Genomic DNA, 24,040 nt, shown 5'->3' on the forward strand with positions numbered 1-24,040 from the left:
AAATTTACCCTTTCGGTTTTGGTTGACTATGCAGTATGGCAAACATAGTTACTATTTTATTTTAAAGAATTATTTCAAGTGSATCTTTGTGGAGTATTATACAAAGGTTTTTGGTAATCGACGCTCATGATAACGATTGTCTGTGGCTGTTTAAGATCTCTTTCAAGTTAAGAAATGTAGGTTAACTACCCAGCTTAGCAGAGTTGATGCAGAGCCTTTATTGCAATAAAAGGCTCTGAGTTGATGTGCCTTAGTTGTTGTACTTGGAAATAAATATGCTATTTATAAAGAGATGCTATGTTCAGTTAACATTTTAAAATAAAGCATTTAACCTTTTTGACAGCTGAAAGGACAGAACAGCTGTCACACCAAGACAACCAGAATCAGTCAGAGCTTGTGTTCCTTCCTTTGCTCTAATAAAAATYTTAATTCTTATCTGTCAAGATGGCAAGAGGTCTAAAGAGACAGTAGGAGCAAGAAAAAATCATTTACAGAGGCAAGAATCTTGAAAAGTATTTTTTTAATTGTGTTACTTCCTTCAGCAACCTCTGTTCCCTGTAAAATATACACATGTAGTACAGTAGACATTTTACTATGCTTACTGTATGAAAATGAAAAGCAAAAATACTAATCTACAGTTATATATTTTCTTTACATACTGCTTGAAAAAATATATGCAAGTACGAATTTTACAGCTATAAATTGTACATTTCAAGGAGGTAGAATACCTGCATTATTAAGATTCTCCCATCTCGAAACAAATAAACACATTTCACTGCCAGGACAGAGCTCGAATAGAATACATTTTAAAAAATCCTTGCAGCCATGAACAGACACTTCAGTACACATTTATTTAAATCAACTTTGAAATTCAACAATAGTTTAAAAAGTAAAAAGCATACAAATATAGGGACTCTTATAAGGTCCAACAGAAAATGGACGAGTTAGTCGAGCCACAGTAGGTCATATTCATTGGTAAAAAACAAGCTTTGATAATGACTGCTGCATTGTACACACAATGACATCCAGCATGGGATTTTAAAGACGGTATTTTGGGGGACAGTTGTGCTTTTCAGTTTTTTTAGGAACCTCTACCTGCAAAGCAGAAATGTTTTTTTCTCCTTCTACAGTCTGAAAGAATCGTAATACGCAGGAAAGGTTTGTGTTGTTTTTACATTCTCGACACAAACACAAAAACTGGGAAATATTTCAGTAATAGTGACGAACATCTGTTACCATTGTGCCTTGACGATAACACAACTAACATAACTGGTTCTACAGTAGGTATGTGTTAAAAATAGGCTGCCACAAATCAAGTTCCATAATCCACAGCGTGTCAAATAACACTGAAAATGTGCTCCTTTTCCTTTCAAAGAGCATTATTACAGTGGGATCTTGTGTCTGTGGAGGGGATTGCTAAACTGCCTGGTGTATGGTATACTGCAGGGACTGAGGCTTATGTTGTGGGTGGTGTTGGTCCAACAACACAATACTAAATTTTCTCTACTAATGACCACTGTTCATCATGCTCAACATACCTAGTCTGGTTATTGGTATGGTCAAATCATTGACCTGTGAGGGTTTATGAAGTCAGCTACATCCTTTTTGGTGGTAATATTCTGTATTTATCCTTTACTTGACCATGTGAGTCCCATTGAGATACAAATCTTTTTTCAATGGAGTGATGTAGGCTTGCGACAGAGGAGAACATTAAGCATTAATTAGTTCCAATTGGGGGTTACCAAATCCCAGCAGTTCATTGAATCAATTGAATCAATAAAAATTAAAAAACGATTTAAAATAGTGAAGAGACAACACTCATCTCTTCCCTATACGTCATTCTCTTCTCTCTAGAGACGACGTCACCCTTTCATTCCATGGGCAGAGGACTGCACACACATGGTTTCTWGACACACTCACTATGCAGTCTCCTTCATTCACACACGCTCACATAGGTACGTACAGGTTTTCATACAGTCTATGGTACATACATTAGCGTGCACGCACACGCMGTCTACATTCTCACACACAAAACAGAATCATAAATGCAAGAGCACGTCACCCTGAGCCTGGTCCTGTGCTGCCAATACGTTGCTGATAAGGAACCTCTCCATAAACCCCTCGCATATTTGGATGTTGTTAGTGAAGTAGTAACACTCAGACAAAAATAGAATTGAGATAAACCAAAACATGTTCGTTAACCCACTTGTAAATATAAACATATTTCTTTATCCAGGCAACAAAATTGTCATGTTTCATGTATAAAATCCTCTCATCTAAAAATATCCTATTTTTTCAGTACATGTCATGTGTTGTGTACACAGTAATTTTGTATAGCACATGTACACATAAATAAAAACCGAAATCTGTGATGCAGGGAAGCAGAGAGCCTCCAGTCTACTGTATATGGCCATATCTCAGCTTTAAAGAGACAGAGCACTCACATAGTTACAGCCTGGCCAAGCCTAACTACAGCCGGGTAATCTCCCTTTGTTAGCATTATACAAACAGCGACTTCAGTTAAGGTGGATCGAGGSCGTCTGATGCTGACAGAAGAAGCTCAAAACTCAAAGTTCCATAAGCCCTTGTGAGTTTGTGGCTGTCTATGTGCCTGCCCCCAAAGATCACAGCCGTCCAGATGCCAAGAGAGAAGAATAAATGTCATACATCATATAGCGCCTCCTGGTTTATTCATTTCCCTTTTCAGTATGTGGGAGAAAGCAGGGAAGAAGGGGGAGATGGAGAGGGGTGGGAGACTCCATTGCGCCCAGTTCAGTTGTTACGATGGCTGTCCGGTCTTGGTCAACGCAGAACCGCAGCTTTAGTATTGAACATATTCAGATTGAAGGGACTGCAAGAGGTGGCGAGGGGAGACAGAGATACAATATGACATTGAGTATAATGAACGTGAATCACAGGGCATCATAACACAACCTATGGCTCCATGGCAAATGTAAAAGCAAATTGCTGCATGTAATTGTTTTCAAAGTGTTGACGGCAGACAAAGAACATGTAGGGAGAAGGTTGTTATATAACAAGCCTGCATGAAATATTATATTCTAACAGGGTACAATAGAACTGTTGGTTGCAAAGGTCCAGAAAAGCCATTCAAATAGACAATCCTTAAAATGCCAAATGCATTTTCCTGAACTAATGAATACATTTATGGTGGACAAGACAGACAGGGTGTCTGTGTGTATGCAGCTAGAGAAGGAATTAGCAGGACTGACAAACAGATGGGGGTGGGAGGCATGTTGCAAGACGGGAGCGAACGAGAGAGAAGGAAAAGCTTATGTTATTCTGATGAAGCCACAACTCCACTGACTGGCAAAACAAAGAGACGAGAGGACAGCTGAGACATTCATAACAGATAGTCATCCAATATTCCCCAWTGTCAACCGCTCCCTCTGCCATAAKCACTCACTATCCGTCACATCACCGGTTACCTCCTATTCACACGGTTTGTGGGCCGGTGGCTGTTGTGTTGGTCTCTGAGCGCCGTACTCAGATTATTGTATGGTGTGCTTTATCCATCAAGTTTTTCTTTTTCTTTTTTTTTTTTTTTTAAATRTGACACTGTGGTTGGATTAACAAGAATTGTAATCTTTAAAATGATGTCTAATACTTGTATGTTTGAGAAATGTGAATTATGAGATTTCTGTTGATTGAATTTGGTGCCCTGCAATTTCATTGGCTGTTGGCGAGGGGTTCTCTCTTCGGCATATGATGGCCTACGACGTTGGGGGGGGGGGGGGATGATGGTGTGATCGGTCTTGCTTTGCATCTATCGAACACACATGTGAATATCTTTCAGTTCTTATGTTTCAAGTGTTGTTAGATGGCTCAGATATTAGATGTCCTCAAGTTAAAGCGAAACCCAGAAACCAAAATGAATCACCCTGAAATCCAGCCAATCACTCAATGAAATGACCTCGCACATCAGCCAATGAGGCCACAGTGTCGAATAAACCATTGTTTACCCAGAATCCACCTGGTTAGTAGTTAAAGCACATTTTCAGATGAGTGTTCATTCTGTTGATGAGCTTTATTATTTTTAATTGMTATGTGATGTTAGGATCCACTCAATAGAGGTGAATACAGTAAACAGCCTAGGAAGAACAGAGCCGCAAAATAACTKTCCACCAACACACATTTGAAGAGGCACCATCGTTCATAACACTAATTAGACTTCTGACCAAATGTGCCAGTAAATGATTTTAACTGGAGACGGGTAGCTAGTGGGAAATGGCCGAATAGCCATGGTTAGTGTGTATGAAGTAGGCATTTAGACTAGAGGTCGACGATTAAATCGGAATGGCCGATTAATTAYGGCCGATTTCAAGTTTTCCTAACAATCAGAAATCGGTATTTTTGGACACCGATTTGGCACTTATTTAACTAGGCAAGTCAGTTAAGAACACATTCTTATTTTCAATGACGGCCTAGGAACGGTGGGTTAACTGCCTCGTTCAGGGGCAGAACGACAGATTTTTACCTTGTCAGCTCGGGGGATTCAATCTTGCAACCTTACAGTTAACTAGTCCAACGCTCTAACCACCTGATTACATTGCACTCCACGAGGAGCCTGCCTGTTACGCGAATGCAGTAAGCCAAGGTAAGTTGCTAGCTAGCATTAAACTTATCTTATAAAAAACAATCAATCATAATCACTAGTTAACTACACATGGGTGATGATATTACTAGTTTATCTAGTGTGTCCTGCGTTGCATATAATCGATGCAGTGCGTATCGTTGCTCCAATGTGTACCTAACCATAAACATCAATGCCTTTCTTAAAATCAATACACAAGTATATATTTTTTAAACCTGCATATTTAGCTAAAAGAAATCCAAGTTAGCAGGCAATATTAACCAGGTGAAATTGTGTCACTTCTCTTGCGTTCATTGCACGCAGAGTCCGTGTATATGCAACAGTTTGGGCCGCCTAATTTGCCAGAATTTTACGTAATTATGACATAACATTGAAGGTTGTGCAATGTAACAGGAATATTTAGACTTATGGATGCCACCCGTTAGATAAAATACGTTAGATAAAATACGGAACGGTTTCCGTATTTCACTGAAAGAATAAACGTCTTGTTTTCGAGATGATAGTTTCCGGATTCGACCAGATTAATGACCTACGGCTCGTATTTCTGTGTGTTATTATGTCATAACTAATTCTATGATCGAGCAGTCTGACTGAGCGGTGGTAGGCAGCAGCAGGCTCGTAAGCATTCATTCAAACAGCACTTTCGTGCGTTTTGCCAGCAGCTCTTCGTTGTGCTTCAAGCATTGCGCTGTTTATGACTTCAAGCCTATCACCTCCCGAGATTAGGCTGGTGTAACCGATGTGAAATGGCTAGCTAGTTAGCMGGGTGCGCGCTAATAGCGTTTCAAACGTCACTCGCTCTGAGACTTGGAGTGGTTGTTCCCCTTGCTCTGCATGGGTAACGCTGCTTCGAGGGTGGCTGTTGTCGATGTGTTTCTGGTTCGAGCCCTTATAGGAGCGAGGAGATGGACGGAAGCTATACTGTTACACTGGCAATACTAAAGTGCCTATAAGAACATCCAATAGTCAAAGGTATATGAAATACAAATGGTATAGAGAAATAGTCCTATAATTCCTATAATAACTACAACCTAAAACTTCCTACCTGGGAATATTGAAGACTCATGTTAAAAGGAACCACCAGCTTTCATATGTTCTCATGTTCTGAGCAAGGAACTTAAATGGTAGCTTTTCTTACATGGCACATATTGCACTTTTACTTTCTTCTCCAACACTTTGTTTTTGCATTATTTAACCAAATTGAACATGTTTCATTATTTATTTTTGAGGCTAAATTGATTTTATTGATGTATTATATTAAGTTAAAATAAGTGTTCATTCAGTATTGTTGTAATTGTCATTATTACAAATTGTTGTATTTTTTATTTTWWTTTTATCGTCCGATTAATCGGTATCGTCTTTTTTTGGTCCTCCAATAATCGGTATCGGTATTGAAAAATCATAATCGGTCGACCTCTAATTTAGACTGGAACTAGGCCATCGCAGGTCCTGTTTCAGCACCATGCAGACAACAGACAAGGAACAGAGAYGAGTTCAGTGGAGCCGCCAGAYAGTTAGACACATACAGTGGAGAGCCTGCAGCAGCAGCAGGGATAGAACAAGAATTCCGACTGGCTACGATTATAAATAGACAACATCTACACAAAAAGGGAGGACACTCGTGTTTGACAGAAGTGCAGAGAGGAAATATGACAGTTCAAAATAAGAGTAAGAGAGCAGAAATACCAAAAAGGTGGTGATGGTGATGTTGGAGTATTTTTGGGGGCGGGGCACACACTTACGGGGATGGAGCGGCTGAGGTAGCGGCCGGAGGGTCCGCTGAGCCCGGAGTAGCCCTCCTGCTGGGGTCTGAATGGGCTGTACTTATCAGGCCCGGGGCCCAGCCTGCCTGCAGCATGTTGGGGGGCCCCCGTGGGGCTGAACACCCCAGTAGGGGAGGAGTTATACTGATTGTTGTTGACCTCATGGTGGTGGTAATTGGTGCCACGCACGCCGTTAGCCACGTAGCCGTGAACGGAGACGGCCCAGCCCGACGGAGGGATGGGGGTGGTGATGATGGATGGAGGAAAGGAGGAAGAGTGTGATGAAGAGGGCGTGTACGGCAGCTTCCTATTGCCCTCGCTGCCGTCAGCTGCGTACAGGTTGCCTAAGGAGCTGGCTAGCCTGCAGTTAATGAAGGAGCTGAGGGAAAGATAGATGGGAGCGGGGAAGGGGACATAAATACACAGGACACATCCCAAACACCAAACAAACACAATGACAAGAGGACTGCCTTCTTTCACAGGCTCAGGAGAGGACAGCTGCCTACTGTGGACTGGTACTGTGGATCTAATAGTGGACTGATTTACTATATTTTCACTAGGGCTGTCGCCAACTAAAACAAAATCTTGGTCGACCAAGTGCCATCTGTTCTTTCAACCAATCTACAAAATTTTAAAACGTGTATTTATATAAAATCAACTATATGTAAGCTACTCAGCTTGTCTGAATAGTCTACATAAGCGCACTGTGATTAAATAATTAAGACAAATGACACAAGAGGGATTCCAAGATCAAGACAGCCTAACCAGAAGAAAAAAACCTGTTCCCGAACCACCTCCTCCCGCTGCTGCTGCTGGCCTTCTCAGATTCTGCCATTAGCTCCTGAAGCTGCAGGTAATAGGCTACACCAGGGGTCAGCAACCTTTTCCATTCGGATTGCCAATTTATCTTACCATTTCTACTAATCTGCGTGCCAGTTACTTTCGTGGAACAGTTTCATTTATTTTATAATAAAGTCTTTACATCTCAAAATCGTTGTCATGTGATTAATAAAAATTATATCGAAATGAAAATTATACAAATCTAAAAGTAACTTCTATTGCCAACTATGTAAAAATAGCTGACATAAAGGCAACAAATAKAAACATTGCATTGTGTAGGTAGAAAAGATCCTGATTAAAATAAATKACATTGGCTATGCATGGCCTGTCTGCAAGGAACTTGAAACATTGTARCAACTATCAACTTGGTTCAGCCCAAAGCTTGCACTAACGATCTTGCAACATTGTATAAAATATTCTGGACCCTCAGAGTTTCCTGGCCAGTGAGCTCTGGACAGACACAGCTGTATTTGTGCAAGGGATAACAAGTAACCAGGTAGGCCTATTTCATGACGTTTCCACCGGATCAGAGCATTACATTTTCCCCCCCAATTCACACCAAGTGGTGGTTACTGAAAGGGAGAGAGCTGGAAAGATTATTCAAATAGGCTACATTGAGGAACTATTGTCATTCTCAATGYATGTAAAAACAGACTTTGTTTACTTGTTWGAAGTGATGAAAAAATAACTGAGAAGATCCACAGCTCATTAGTGGTGGTGAGWTAACACAATCAGAAATATCAGATCCCCAAATGGGAACATTTATAAGACTACATTTGCGCGCAGGCCAGGTAGACTAGTCCTACTTCTATGTGTAATCAGGTGCATGTCCTTACTCAACATTGACAGGATCACTCCAAAAACAAAACAAAATGAATAAATTGACAACTCATAAATGGAATGAAATAAACCAAAACTTGTTTCTCACAAGTGTAGCCTAGATTGTGCTCTCTGCAAACAATGTGTCCACTCCTACAATGAAAACAGTAAGACTGTAATAATATATGTAATGCGTTAGCAGAAATGACGGTAACCAAACAGACATTGTAGGTTAGAAATTATGGGAATTAACGTTAAATGTACTACTGGTGTGCCACCTCTGCAATGGATTAGTCTACTGAGACAGGCGTCAATCAAGACTTGGCGTAAACATATTTTATTTATTCCTTAACTGCTCGACAAACCCTATCGACCAAACAATCGACCAGTCGACTAAATGGGATCAGCCATATTACACACAACCGATTTACACTGACGGCAAGCAGTCTACAATAGTGGATTGAGTCGGACAGTAATAGCAGATTGATTCAGCCAATCTATATTGCCATGGCTACCTACCTACACATTCACTGTTGAATAATTTGGTAGAATAGAAAAAGACAATAACCAATCCTGAAAAGAGCACAAAGTACAGTAGGTCTGGTACCGCTCCAGAGGAGAGATTGTTGTGGCATATTTCTGTGTTGTGTTATCTGCTAGTCCCTGTCTCTAGTGGTGCAGAATGCGGGGGATTTAGATTTGGTCTGTTGGGAAAGCTCACAGCCTGCAGCGCGTCAACCCTCTCTGTGAATCGGTCTGGTCACTGAGACACACTGCACACGTGTTCCCTGTCCTGCCCTGCGTATCCTTCCACCTGCCACTTGCTTTCAGGACATGMGGTAGTCACAGACAGGCAGAAACACAACCAGGGGACTGAGACAGCCAAAAAAAGACAGGACAGGAAAGAGAGGGAAAGAGAAATGTTAAACGAGTAAAAGACAAATCTACAGGAGGCAAGAGAAAGGGTAAGTGGATAAATGGAGGGATGGGAGGCTGCACAGTGTGAAACAGAAATAAAAGGGAGGAAGAAATGGAAGGAGAGGGGGAAGAATGGAAAAAAAAGAAAGAGTGAGTAGATAAGAGGAGTAAAGGGTAAGACGTGTCGGGGGAGGGGTGTGCGGGGGGGGGATCACCTCTTGAGGTTGGACGCCGAGGAGGAGGAGCTGCGGCTGATTCTCTTGGCCGTAGCGGAAGCAGAGGATGATGAGACTTTGGAGGACTTGAGGGGGGAGATGGTACCCTGAGTGCCCACTCCAAGGTTCATCCTACTGGGAAAGAGAAAGAGAGGGAAGAGAGAGAGAAACAGACAGAAGGAAAGGAAGAATAATTTGATATACATAGTGTGAGGTGAAATAAAAGTAAGAGCTGTTAACAAAAGAGCTTTTGCCAACACACACAATTTCTACTACTAGACACACATAAATTCAGTCGGGCACGCTAATTGGATAGATTACACTCCTTAAAGACATGAATGACCTACAGTACAAATCCCATTGTCAGAAACAAACAAAAGAGTGGGCAAGATTTTGATGAAAGTTCTATCCTGTAACCCCAGACTACAGAACAGTACCTGAAGGACTACTGATTAGGTAAGGATTTATCAAAGCACAAGAATTGAATATTTACTCTAGTATAATACGCCAGTATTATAGATGTGTGAATGAATGAGGGAGAGAGATAATAAGAGACAGAAAAGAGGTAAGWGGCATCACTCCCAGTTCCTTCATTAAAGCAGTCTGTCCGCTGCTTGTGGATGTCTGTGATCTGTCTGTCAGTACTGGGCTGAAGAACTTCCAACGTCATTCAGGACGGTACAGCAATTAGAGGAGACTGTGCTAGTCTGAGTGGCCTCGGACTCTTTCAGTGACACACACACACACACACACTCGCACGCAGACAACACACACACACAGTCACACATGCAGTCACGCAGACAGACACACAGAGATACACACATACAGACATACAAACAAACACACAACAAACACACCTGCACGCTAACCTTTGAGTAGGTGAAAGAACCAAGGCTAAAGGAGTGGGAGGACGCAGAGCTGTGTAGAGCCTCTTCTCTCGCTCCTCTTTGAGGAAAATGAATTAAGGGCTGTACTTTAGCACAAAAGAGGGAGTTCCATTTCCATCCCTCTTCACACTCCCAAGTCACCTCTCCTCCTCTACCTCTGACCATCCAGCACTTTGCTGCAGGTAGCCTAGTTACAGCTTGAGTTGAGCTATACTTTGCACCGAATTGAATGAAATACAGACTAGAGGTCGACCGATTAATCGGAATGGCCGATTAATTAGGGCCGATTTCAAGTTTTCATAACAATCGGAAATCGGTAATTTTGGACYCCGATTTTCTTTTGTTTACACCTTTATTTAACTAGGCAAGTCAGTTAAGAACACATTCTTATTTTCAATGACGGCCTAGGAACGTTGGGTTAACTGCCTTGTTCAGGGGCAGAACGACAGATTTTTACCTTGTCAGCTCAGGGATTCAATCTTGCAACCTTACGGTTAACTAGTCCAACGCTCTAACCACCTGCCTCACGAGGAGCCCGCCTGTTACGKGAATGCAGTAAGAAGCCAAGGTAAGTTGCTAGCTAGCATTAAACTTATCTTATAAAAAACAATCAATCAATCATCATCACTAGTTATAACTACACATGGTTGATGATATTACTAGRTTATCTAGCGTGTCCTGCGTTGGATATAATCGATGCAGTGCGCATTCGCGAAAAAGGACTGCTCCAACGTGTACCTAACCATAAACATCAATGCCTTTCTTAAAATCAATACACAMAAGTATATATTTTTAATCCTGCATATTTAGCTAAAAGAAATCCAGGTTAGCAGGAAATATTAACCAGGTGAAATTGTGTCACTTCTCTTGCGTTCATTGCACGCAGAGTCAGGGTATATGCAACAATTTGGGACGCCTGGCTCATTGCGAACTAATTTTCCAGAATTTTACGTAATTATGACATAACATTGAAGGTTGTGCAATGTAACAGGAATATTTAGACTTATGGATGCCACCCATTAGATAATGTTACGGATACAAGTATTCTGTGTGTATCCTGTGTGTATTTCTTTTCTCTCCTTCTCCCCTACTCACAGGTGACCATCATCATTCCCCAATCAGTCATCAATCAGTCGCTAATCAGAAGACACCTGCTCCTTTTCTCCTACCCAATCGCATTCCCTTTCCCTTGGTTTAAAAACCCTGTCTCTAGAGCTCGATCTCTTTGTCTAGAGCAATCTCTCTGTACATGCCATATGTTTGTAGACCTCTTGTGTGGTTTAGGATACATGTCACTTTGTCCCCACCTGTGAGTATTGTTTTGGTTATGGTGTGTGAGTGTTTGTTTGGTGGGAAAAGGGGGTAACCAAGATAAGACGCCCATGGGCATACACTACCCYTAGGTAAACTTTGTTAAATACACAAGTTAGAACTGGGTGGACCACCCACTATTTTTGGTTAGTTAGTTAGCTGTTGTTGAAATAGGCTAGTCTAGCTTAGGGGTGTTTTGGGATATTTGTTTCTTTCCTTGGGTCCAGCTCAGCCCCTTTTCCTGCCGCCCCCATTACCGTGTGTTTGCTAATAAGCCCTGAGTTTGACGGTAAATTTAAGTTGTCGTGGTTATTTATTTCTCACCGTTACTTTGTCACTATTACACTTTGCATGAGTTATGTTACGGGTCCCATTACCATCCCCCCCTAGACTGTCGGGCCAAAGGGATTCGTAACAGAGAAAATACGGAACGGTTCTGTATTTCACTGAAAGAATAAACGTTTTGTTTTCGTGATGATAGTTACCGGATTCGACCATATTAATGACCTAAGGCTCGTATTTGTGTGTTATTATGTTATAATTAAGTCTATGATTTGATAGAACAGTCTGAATGAGCGATGGTAGGCACCAACAGGCTCGTAAGCATTCATTCAAACAGCACTTTCGTGCGTTTTGCCATCAGCTCTTCGCAATGCTTCAAGCATTGCACTGTTTATGACTTCAAGCCTATCAACTCCCGAGATTAGGCTGGCAATACTAAAGTGCCTATAAGAACATCCAATAATCAAAGGTATATGAAATACAAATGGTATAGAGAGAAATAGTCCTATAATTCCTTTAATAACTACAACCTAAAACTTCCTACCTGGGAATATTGAAGACTCATGTTAAAAGGAACCACCAGCTTTCATATGTTCTTCATGTTTGAGCAGGAATTAAACGTAAAGCTTGTCTTACATGGCACTATTGCACTTTTACTTTCTTCTCCAACATTTGTTTGTGCTTTATTATTTAACCCACAAATTGAAGACATGTTTCATTATTTATTTGAGGCTAAATTGATTTTATTGATGTATTATATTTAAGTTAAAATAAGTGTTTCATTCAGTATTGTTGTAAATTGCTCATTATTGACAACTACATTTATAAAAATTATCAGCCCGATTAACATCGGGTAATCGGCTTATTTTTGAGTCCTCACAATAATGGTTATCATGGGCGTTGAAAAATCATAACTCTGGCGATGAATTCTAATAATGGAGACAGGCTGGTAGTATGTGTGTGAGGGACTGTGTGTGGGTGCGAGAATATGTGTTTGAAGACTCGAGAGAGGTGTAATGGCACTTATATTGGCGCCGCCTGCCTTGGTTGTGCCAGTGGCGGAGATCTTTGTGGGCTATATCGGCCTTGTGCTCAGGATGGTTAAGTTGGTGGTTGAAGATATCCCTCTAGTGGTGTGGGGGCTGTGCTTTGGCAAAGTGGTGGGGTTATATCCTTCCTGTTTGGCCCTGTCCTGGGGATGGGGCCACAGTGTCTCCTGACCCCTCCTGTCTCAGCCTCCCGTATTTATGCTGGCAGTAGTTTGTGTGGGGGGGGCTAGGGTCAGTCTGTTATCTTGGAGTATTTCTCCTGTCTTATCCGGTGTCCTGTGTGAATTTAAGTATGCTATCTCTAATTCTCTCGGAGGACCTGAGCCCTAGGACCTGCCTCAGGACTACCTGGCATGATGACTCCTTGCTGTCCCAGTCCACCTGGCTGTGCTGCTGCTCCAGTTTCAACTGTTCTGCCTGCGGCTATGGAACCCTGACCTGTTCACCGGACGTGCTACCTGTCCCAGACCTGCTGTTTTCAACTCTCTAGAGACAGCAGGAGCGGTAGAGATACTCTCAATGATTGGCTATGAAAAGCCAACTGACATTTACTCCTGAGGTGCTGACTTGTTGCACTCTGCGACAAACTACTGTGAATATTATTATTTGAACATTTGGCCATGTTCTGTTAAAATCTCCACCCGGCACAGCCAGAAGAGGACTGGCCACCTCTCATAGCCTGGTTCCTCTCTAGGTTTCTTCCTTTCTAGGGAGTTTTTCCTATCCACCGTGCTTCTACACCTGCATTGCTTGCTGTTTGGGGTTTTAAGCTGGGTTTCTGTACAGCACTTTGATATATCAGCTGATGTAAGAAGGYCTATATAAATAAATTTGAATTGATTTATATTGAYGAGACTGTTTTGTGATAGCTAGGATACACCTGTGACACTTAGACAAACCACATAGTCAACACTATTGTAAAGGTACCTAAAAGGTTGGGACGGTGACCTGGTGTGCATTTTCATGTCTTCAAGTCTGAAAGAAAAGAGCAAGAAAGATAAATGAGGGTTCACTTCCAGAGACAGCATGTTTGCACACTTACAGTGCATTCAGAAAGAATTCAGACCCCTTGACTTCTTCCGTTACAGCTTTATTCTAAGATGGATTAAAAAAAACATTTTCCTCATCAATCTACACACAATACCCCATAATGACAAAGCGAAAACAGGTTTTTGAAAATGTATTAAAAAAAATAAAAACGGGGGGATCATGTAACCCCTGAACGAGATGGCCGCACAAGTAGTTTCCAATTCCTAATCTTACCTCCACTTCAAGTTTAAACTCCTTTAGCTTTAGTCAAAATGTCATGGCGGCTACAAAAGGTGACATTTTTAACCGGACTGGAGCATTAGCTTCAGAAAAATCTAGCGCCAGGAGCAAGAGGACCCGTTCCCCCCCCGAATGCCAACCTCGCACTGTCTGAGTTGAGTTCCCAACGTACAGAACTCAACATTAAATTAGATGCCATTAACTCTCAGCTCAGTGCGATAGGGGGCAAGGTGACAATCCTGGAAAATGCTTTGCCTGACATCAACAAGATTACCATAAACGCGGGGGCAAATCCTATCCATGGAAAACTTATTGACAGACACCATGGAAACAATAGCATATGCAAAAAAAAATGAGCATCTGGAAGAGAAAACAGAGGACCTAAAAAACAGGGGGCGAAGGAATAATTGTGTTCAATTAAATCTGGGTGAAAAAGAGGGGAAACATGCCACTGATCCGCTACCTGCAAGACAAACTTCCCGAGTGGCTCCACCTGTCCACCGACAAGCCCATAGAACTCGAGAGAGCTCACCGAGCACCGAGGCCCCCACCAGCAGCCAGACAATCACCATCGGACCCATAGCACTTTTGGATCATGCCTTTGCCCACCTCCGCTATGACCTCTGCAAAAACATCCCGAGGTCAAAGAGCTGGAAATTCAACACCTCCATGCTATCAAACGAAGCATTCCATACATTGTTAACTACATGGATAGACAACTACACACAAGACAAAGATTCTCCGGCCACAATGTGGGACGCTGCTAAAGCCACACTAAGAGGTCATCTAATTGCATATGCTTCCTCTAAGAAAAAAGCAATGGAAGCACACAGGCTAGATCTTGAGGGGGAGCTGGAATGCTGTGAAAAAGTACATAATCCCCAGACAGCACCTCCTGGAGTCAACGCCAAACTGATTTTGGACTATACTCGGGAGATTAAAAAAAAAGTTCTTTACTAAACAAAAATACCATGAGTATAGCAATAGGCCGAGTAGATTGCTTGCTAATTTAAAAAAGAGCAGTCAGAGCGTACAATCATGGCTATCCGAACAGCAGAGGATGAGGTCACATATGAGCCAAAAAATATCAATTTAACTTTTCATGATTTTTACTGCAAACTATATACCTCTGAGAGAAAACACAGAGGCAGAACTCCACTCCTTCCTAGAGGGAATCTCGCTACCTAAACTATCAGAGACCGGCCAAGAAGATCTCAAKTCCCCCTTCACTCCTGAGGAGATCCTGGAGGCAATTACCTCCAAGCCACCTAATAAGTCCCCAYGCCCAGATGGATTCCCCAGAGAGTTCTACAAAGCTTTTTGGCCCCAGCTTAGCCCTATTTTCATGCCAATGCTGGAGGATTTTTGCAAAAACMGAGTTCTCCCAGACTCAATGCACACACCTCGCATTACAGTATTGCTCAAAAAAGACAAGGACCCTCTATCCTGCTCATAAGCTTGTTGGATTTCGACTACAAAATAATTASCAAATTGCTCGCCAAAAGACTAAACACTCTTCTTCCCAAAATAATAAAAGCGGACCAAACTGGATTTATTAGAGACACTCTGATAACATTCACCGTCTTTTTGATATTATTGATCAAGTAAACGCACAGAAGACCCCTGTCCTGCTGGCTTCACTGGATGCTGAGAAGGCGTTCGACAGGATGGAGTGGAGCTTTCTGTTCTCAGTCTTAGAAAAGTTCAATATGTGCCCAAACTTTATTAAATGGATCAAATCACTATACTCTCATCCAAATGCCATGGTGACTACTAACGGTCTGAACTCTGACAGATTCCCGTTGGGACGGGGCACAAGACAAGGGTGCTCGCTGTCCCCCCTGCTCACTTGTTGGGGGCGGAGCCTCTGGCAGAGTTGATAAGGAGCAATCCAAGTATTATAGGTATTTCTGCAGGCGGCCTGCAGCACAAAATTTCGCTTTACGCGGATGATGTCTTGCTCTACATGTCCAACCCTGAGAAATCCCTCTCATTTTAGACACAATTGCTCAATACGGCAAGTTTTCAGGCTATAAGATCAATTTMAACAAATCCACTGTCTGCCCTCTCAATATTACACTCACCAGCTCTATGAAGACACTATGTCCATTCCAATGGAAGACACAGGGGTTTCAATACCTTGGGATCTTCATAACACCAGATCTGAATAGCCTTTTCAAGGAGAATTATCTTCCACTCCTGGATCGAATCAAGAACGATCTCCAAACCTGGATCTCCCTCCCAATTAGCTTAGTAGGAAGAATTAATGTCATCCGTATGAACATCCTCCCTAGACTGAACTATTTATTTCAGATGCTCCCATGCTATCTCCCAGCTTCCTTTTTCAAAAACCAACTACACCAAGCATCAACCAAAATTTATATTGGGGCAATAAAAAACCTAGGATCAAGTTCTCCACTCTATCGAAACTGAATCTAAGGGTGGTCTTGCCCTTCACTCCCTCCAATATGTACTACTGGTCTGCCACAATCCGCAAACATGCTAACATGGATCACAAACAGACAAGAGTCAACGGGGATTCAGATAGAAGCCCAATCCTGTGGTTCATTGCCACTAAGCTCAATATATTCATTAATAACTTTAGTGAAGTGGGGCAACATAGCCAAAACCTTTGTGATTACAGCACCCTATAGTGTTGGAGGGACTGTAAGAAATACCTGGGCATATTCCTCCCACAAATATGTTCTCACTCGTCCTTATAGTAGGCAACCCAGACTTGCCAAAAGCCCTGAGGGAATGCCAACTTTAATCTTTGGCATACTCTAGGAATCAGGACCTTTTCAGACCCATATTTCATCAGAAAACCACTACACTGAAATCCTTTCAAGAGCTCTGCAGTGAATTCATGTGCCAAGAAAAAATATATATCTCAAATTAGACATGTAATTTCCTCATTTACCTCCAAGAGGAGTTTAAAATTCAGTAGAATGAAGTTGAAACCCTTCTCGTCACAGCACAATCCATTAAAGGCAAAAATATCTATATCTATAGACTCCTTTCTGAGAAAGGAAGGCCTCCTCCTTTACTCCTTTGAAAATAATCTGGAAAAGGACCTTGGTCTGACTATCAGTGATGAGTTATGGCAGAGTTTGCAGCAGGGGTATACTGCTCCTCTACTAATGTAAAAATTAGAAATCTAATTACACATTTGTACACATTTATTACACTCCCTTGAGACTCCATAGAATGAAAACAGACATTTCTCCTAACTGTAAAGATGTACCTCTGAAAGTGGAACTATATGCATGTATTTTGGAGCTGTAGAGAGATTGCCAGTTTGGCCAATTATACCTACTGCTGCACAGAAATCATACTAGATCTACAGTTTGATATGACCCCGTGTATTCTTACTTCTAATGCCCAGCAGGACGTTTTCTTGATCCTGACAGAGAAAATTTGCTTTATGACATTACATACTTTCTAAGTAATGTATTCTTCTATTGTGGCTCTAATACCTCTCCTACATTTAAAATGTGGATTGACCAGATTGTTGACTTTCTCCCTCTTGAAAAGCTCACTTATGACCTCTGCAGAGACAGCCCAAGTTGATAGAACTTAGTAATAGGTCTCCATTACTCAACTATATTTCAAATTGGACAGAGTGAAATGGGGTGATTAGGAATGAGCAGATGCATGTTGTGTAAGGTGCTGTAATTCTAAAAACTAATTATTTGCTCGTTGTCTCAGCTAAGGCTGGAATAGCTAATAAGAACTTGATAATGCTGCTGCAAGTTTTATATTTTAAATTTTTGTAATAATTATTATTAGCTATTTTTATTATAGTTATATATAACAATTCTTTCTATTATATATTTATATATTATTTATTTTTTAATTTTAAAAGTCTGTCAATCTGTGAATGTGAATGTGTTTTGTTAGTGTGATTTGAACTTTAATAAAAAATGTATAAACAAACAGAATAACATGGGACGTCCACCTGTGCTAAATTCGATTGATGGGACATGATTTGTAAAGGCACACACCTGTCTATATAAGGTCCCACAGTTGACAGTGCATGTCAGAGCAAAAACCAAGCCATGAGGTCAGAGGAATTGTCTGTAGAGCACCGAGACAGGATTGTGTCGAGGCATAGAGCTGGGGAAGGGTACCAAAAAATGTCTARAGCATTGAAGATCCCAAAGAACACAGTGGCCTCCATCGTTCTAAAATGGAAGAAGTTTAGAACCACCAAGACTCTTCCTAGAGCTGGCAGCCCGACCAAACTGAGCCATCGGGGAGAAGGGCCTTGTTCAGGGAGGTGACCAAGAACCCAATGGTCACTCTGACAGAGCTCCAGAACTCCTCTGTGGAGATGGGAGAACCTTCCAGACGGACAACCATCTCTGCAGCACTCCACCAATCAGGCCTATGTGGTAGAGTGGCCAGACGGAAGCCACTCCTCAGTAAAAGGCACATGACAGCCTGCTTGGAGATTGCCAAAYGGCACCTAAAGGACTCGCAGACKATGAAAAACAAGATTCTCTGATGTGATGAAACCAAAATTGAACTATTTGGCCTCAATGCCAAGCGTCACATCTAGAAGAAACCTGGCACCATCCCTACGCTGAAGCATGGTGGTGGCAGCATCATGCTGTGGGGATGTTTTTCAGCGGCAGAGTCTGTGGGAGCAGTCAGGATCGAGGGAKAGATGAACGGAACAAAGTACAGAGAGTTCCTTGATGAAAACCTGCTCCAGAGCGCTCAGGACCTCAGACTGGCGCGAAGGTTCACCTTCCAACAGGACAACGACCCCAAGCACACAGCCAAGACAACGCAGGAGTGGCTTTGGGACAAGTCTCTGAATYTCCTTGAGTGGCCCAGCCAGAGCCCGGTCTTGAACCCAATTGAACATTTCTGGAGAGACCTAAAAATAGCTGTGCAGCATCACTCCCCATCCAACTTGACATAGCTTGAGAGGGTTACCAGAGAAGAATGGGAGGAACTCCCCAAATACAGGTGTGCCAAGCTTGTAGCGTCATACCCAAGAGGAKTCGAGGCTGTAATCGCTGCCAAAGGTGCTTTAACAAAGTACTGAGTAAAGGGTCTGAATACTTATGTAAATGTGYTAATTTAGTTCTTGATTTTTAAAATAAATTTGCAAACAATTKAAAAAAACTGTTTTTGCTTTGTCATTATGGGGTATTGTGTGTATATTGATCAGGCMAAAAAACGATTTAATCCATTTGAGAATAAGGCTGAAACGTAACAAAATGCGGAAAATGTCAAGGGGTCTGAATACTTTCCGAATGCACTGTATATGTACTTAGAGCACTGGGAAGTGGAAAAGTAGCGATCACTAGCCTAGCGTTCAAAGCACTTTACTGAGRCATGTAGGCTACATGACTAAAACTTCAAACGAAAAGCTCAAAAATTACTTTGAGGTTTAGAAAACAAAGCAAGTATTTAGCAGAAAACCCCAGCATGACACCAGGCCAATATACTGGATAACCTGCCGGACGGTGCCTGTGTTATTTCAGCGAGGTAACCATGGAAACCAGAGCCCTGAATCAGATCACAGAACCACAGACTGTCTCACTAGCTAGGAGACTGCGCTAGACAAAGACAGATAAATCCAAATCATTCCATTTCGTTGGACGATGTATACCATGCGTTTCCCGTACATACGACTAATACAACTTGAAACCTCCCTGACACTGAACCCGGCAGGGCGGTGGTGTCCATGCCAAATAGATCTTGTCGTGCCAGCGAAAATACACTGAACAAAAACAAACAATGTAAAGAGTTGGTTCCATGTTTCATGAACGGAAAGAAAAAAATCCCAGATATGTTCCATAAGRACAAAAAMCTTATTTCTCTCAAATGTTGTGCACAAATTTGTTTACATCCCTGTTAGTGAGCATTTCTTCTTTGACTAGATAATCACTCCACCTGACAGGTGTGGCATATCAAGAAGCTGATTAACTTTTTAGGGATAGGGGGCAGCATTTTCACTTTTGGATGAATTGGTGCCCAAAATGAACGGCCTCCTACTCTGTCCCAGATGATAATATATGCATATTATTATTACTATTGGATAGAAAACACTCTGAAGTTTCTAAATGTTGAAATTTGATCTGAGTATAACAGAACTGGCATATGGCAGGCAACTGCTCCAAACAGAGGGTGAGAATTCTGAAGGGTCGATGGGAAAGTCATCGCTTATCTTCAATTCCTCGTAATTTAGGATTCCTGTTGATACTTTCATACCTTCACTCGTATGTCAACAGTCGGTAGAACGTGGAGTGAGCCTCTAGTGTGATGTTGGGACGGATGGGTAGGGGAATGAAGTTGTGGTCTTGGCAAGAATGCTGTTTCTAAGTCAGCACGCTGGTTAGCTGGAATGGTCATGTGTGCCATAATTTACGATATGGAAATGCTCCGGTTGGAACGTTTATTGATTATATGAATAACACAATCTGAAAGATGAATTCCTACTAGTTTGAACAGTTTTATCACTTGTTATATAACTTTTTAGAAGTTTTCGTCCGACATTTTGCTTCACTTTGCGCATGTGGTATTGGAACACGTGTACTACACATGCTTAGCTAAAGTTGCTAATTTGCACATAGTAATAGGACTGACTGAACAAAAAACTATTTATTGTGGGAAATAGATGTCCTGGCATTGCATTCTGATGAAATTATCTAAAGGTGAATATTTATGATGTAATTGTATTTCTGTGATCAAAATGGCGAAGATGTTATTTATTTGAGCGCCGTCCTCAGATTATTGCATGGTGTTGTTTTTACTAAAAAAATTTAAAATCTGACACAGCGGTTGCATTAGACCAGTGTATCTTAATTATATGTAAAACATGTATCTTTCTCAAGTTTATGATGAGTATTTGTTATGGAACGTGGCTCTCTGTATTTCTCTCGTTATTTGGGGCATTCTACTGAATGGCGCATGTTAAACCCGAGATTTGTGGATATAAATATGCACATTATCGAACAAAACATAAATGTATTSTGTAACATGATTGTCATATGAGTGTCATCTGATGAAGATATTCAAAGGTTAGTGATTAATTTTATCTCTATTTCTGTTTTTTGTGAAAGCTATCTTTGGCTGGGAAAAATGGCTGTGTGTTTTTTGGATTTGGTGGTGATCTAGCGGAACGTGTGTCCTAGAAAGGTTAAACAGCATGATCATGGGGACAATAATAGGCCACTTTAAAATGAGCAGTTTTGTCACACAACACAATGCCACAGATGTCTCAAGTTTTGAGGGAGCGCGCAATTGGCATGCTGACTGCAGGAAAATCTACCAGAGCTGTTTCCAGAGAATTGAATGCTCATTTGTCTACCATAAGCTGCCTACGATGTCGTTTTAGAGAATTTGGCAGTATGTCCAACSAGTCTCACAACTGCAGACCACGTGTAGAGGGAGGTTGGGGGGGGCGGGGGTGCTGAGGAGTATTTGGGTCTCTAATAGAGCCCTTTTATGGGYAAAAAWTCCTTCTGATTGGCTGGGCCTGGCTCCCCAGTGGGTGGGCCTATGCCCTCTAAGGCCACCCATGGCTGCACCCCTGACCAGTCATGTGAAATCCATCGATTAGGGCCTAATCAATTAATTTCAATTGACTGATTTCCTTATATGAACTGTAACTCAGTAAAATCGTAGAAATTGTTGCATGTTGAGTTTATATTTTAGTTCAGTAAACTTCTGSTTTGATTTCTATTTACTTCAGCATTTTGTCTCAGTGCCTTGACATATACCAGGGATCATCAACTAGATTCAGCCGCGGGACAATTTTTTKTAGTGCGGATAGTCAGGTGGCCGGAACATAATTCCAAATAATTCGTGGACTGCAAATTAACCGCAAGAAGCCTTAATCTTGTTAATAGGGGGCGCTGTTTTCACTTTGGGGAAAAATCGTGCCCAAATTAAACGGCCTCGTACTCTGTTCTAGATCATACGATATGCATATTATTATTACTATTGGATAGAAAACACTCTGAAGTTTCTAAAACTGTTTGAATTATATCTGTGAGTAAAACAGAACTAATTTGGCAGCAAACTTCCAAACAGGAAGTGAAAATTCTGAAAATGGGTCTCTGTGTAAGGCCTTGCCTATTCAATTGCCTTATATTTATGGATCTGTATGCACTTCATACGCCTTCCACTAGATGTCAACAGGCAGTAGAATGTTGAATGGGGTGTCTAGCTTGATGTGAGACCGAATGGAGTGACAGGTCRGCCATATTGGCAGTATTTTGCTGCGCACCTGGGAGCACCATATTATTTTCTGCAATGCGTTAGGTAGACACGACAAAATGCTCCGTCTTGGACGTTATTGGATACATATGAGAAAAACATCATAAAGATGGATTTTCAACTGAGTTTGACCAGTTTATTCGACTTTTATTATGACTTTTGGAATTTTTCGTTCCATGCGCCAAGCGTTCATGGACATGTGCGCTCCACCATGCTAGCCAAAGTTGCTAATTCGACAGAAGAAATGGACATTCTAAAACAAAACAACAATTTATTGTGGAACTAGGACTCCTTGCACTGCATTCTGATGGAAGATCATCAAAGGTAAGAGAATTTTATGATGTTATTTCGTATTTATTGTGGAATATGTTGCTCCAAATGGTCGGAGATGGCTGGGCGCTGTCTCAGATATTGCATGCTGTGCTTTTACTAAAGTTATTTTTTTTTAATCTAACACAGCGGTTGCATTAATAACAAGTGTATCTTTCATTTCTGTAACAACATGTATTTTTCAGCAAGTTTATGATGATTTTTTTGGTTAGATTACGTCGCTGTTGTAAATTTCTCCGGACAATTTGGTGTTATTTGTGAGATGGCTTGCGTTGTTAAAACCCAGATTGTGTAAGCTATAAATATGCACATTTTCGAAAACAAAACATAAAATGTATTGTTAACATCATGTTATAAGACTGTCATCTGATGAAGTTGTTCAAAGGTTAGTGATTAATTTTATCTCTATTTGTGTTTTGTGAAAGCTATGTTTGCGTGAAAAATGGCGTGTGTGTTTGGCTATTGTGGTGAGCTAACATAAATATATATTGTGTTTTCGCTGTAAAACATTTTTAAAAATCGGAAATGTTGGCTGGATTCACAAGATGTTTATCTTTCATTTGCTGTATTGGACTTGTGYTTTCATGAAATTATATTATATGATATCCCTGTGGCGCTAGGCTAGACTATGCTAGTCAGCTTTTCTGATGAGGAAGATTCCGGATCCGGGAGGGTGATTAAGTAGGTTAACAGATATAATATTGGAATAAAACATAAATCTTGCTTCCATTTGTTTATGAGCACGTGTCTCTATTATTAGTGGAAATACTTCGGAACAGATTTCCCAAATTAAAATCACCTGATTTCCTGGTGTTTTTATATATTTTTTTATATCCAACAATGAAAATGCAATTTTTATTTATTTATTTTTTGCTCAGAAAACTTAAGGGGGGGAGAAATAAAACCACCCGCCAAATTTGGGCCCGGTTGGGGAACCCTGAAGTATACTGATCTGACATCTCCTGTATAGACCTTTAACCTGTAATAGAAGCTGTAATGACATTATGGTTGAGTAACTGAAATGTGTCTAACTGAAATGTCTAACTGAAATACTTAAATATGTATTACCGTCCATAGAACGGAGGACAGAGTTCAAACGTGACAAGCTATACATCTAAAGGASAAAAATCCTTGAGATCTCAAAAACGTGGAAACTAATAAGGTGGGAGGATCTTAAAGGGGGAGTATRCCAGGCAGCTCTTACCTTAGGGCTCCTGTTGTGGCCGACCTGGGCTGGCGCCGGCCCTTTAAGGCACGCAATTTATCTCCTTGGGTCATGCATAGGCCATTCTCCCCAATGTAGTCGTTCTGTGGAGAGAACACATAAGATAATGTGGCTAAGTATCTACAGTAGATTGGATTAACAGACCAGAATATGGTACTGTTTTGTGTATAAGAACAATTGTCTATAAAAATAAATCCTCTAGTCCAGGGTTTCCCAAACTATGTCGTCGGGATCCCAAGGAGTGCATGTTTTGGTTTTTGCCCMAGCACTACACAGCTGATT

At 41.2% G+C, this 24,040-nt stretch overlaps 1 protein-coding gene across 4 annotated transcripts in view; it reads right to left on the reverse strand.

Annotated features, from left to right (window-relative positions):
• Positions 1-503: 503 nt before the first annotated feature.
• Positions 504-24,040, reverse strand: part of cdc14ab (cell division cycle 14Ab) — a 68,374-nt gene continuing 44,837 nt past the window's right edge. The window contains exons 12-16 of one of the 4 annotated variants that reach the window (XM_023971006.2): positions 23,738-23,841; positions 13,624-13,671; positions 9,168-9,302; positions 6,355-6,754; positions 504-2,851 (exon numbers count right to left, since the gene is read on the reverse strand). In XM_023971006.2, coding sequence (XP_023826774.1) covers positions 2,822-2,851; positions 6,355-6,754; positions 9,168-9,302; positions 13,624-13,671; positions 23,738-23,841 — 717 coding nt within the window. In that variant the 3' untranslated portion in view covers positions 504-2,821. Of the gene's footprint in view, positions 2,852-6,354; positions 9,028-9,167; positions 9,303-13,623; positions 13,672-23,737; positions 23,842-24,040 lie in introns of those variants that run through there. The other 3 variants (XM_023971007.2, XM_023971008.2, XM_023971009.2) reach the window with 3 other exon arrangements.

Source organism: Salvelinus sp. IW2-2015, linkage group LG26 (assembly GCF_002910315.2).
Source record: "Salvelinus sp. IW2-2015 linkage group LG26, ASM291031v2, whole genome shotgun sequence".
NCBI lineage: Eukaryota > Metazoa > Chordata > Actinopteri > Salmoniformes > Salmonidae > Salvelinus > Salvelinus sp. IW2-2015.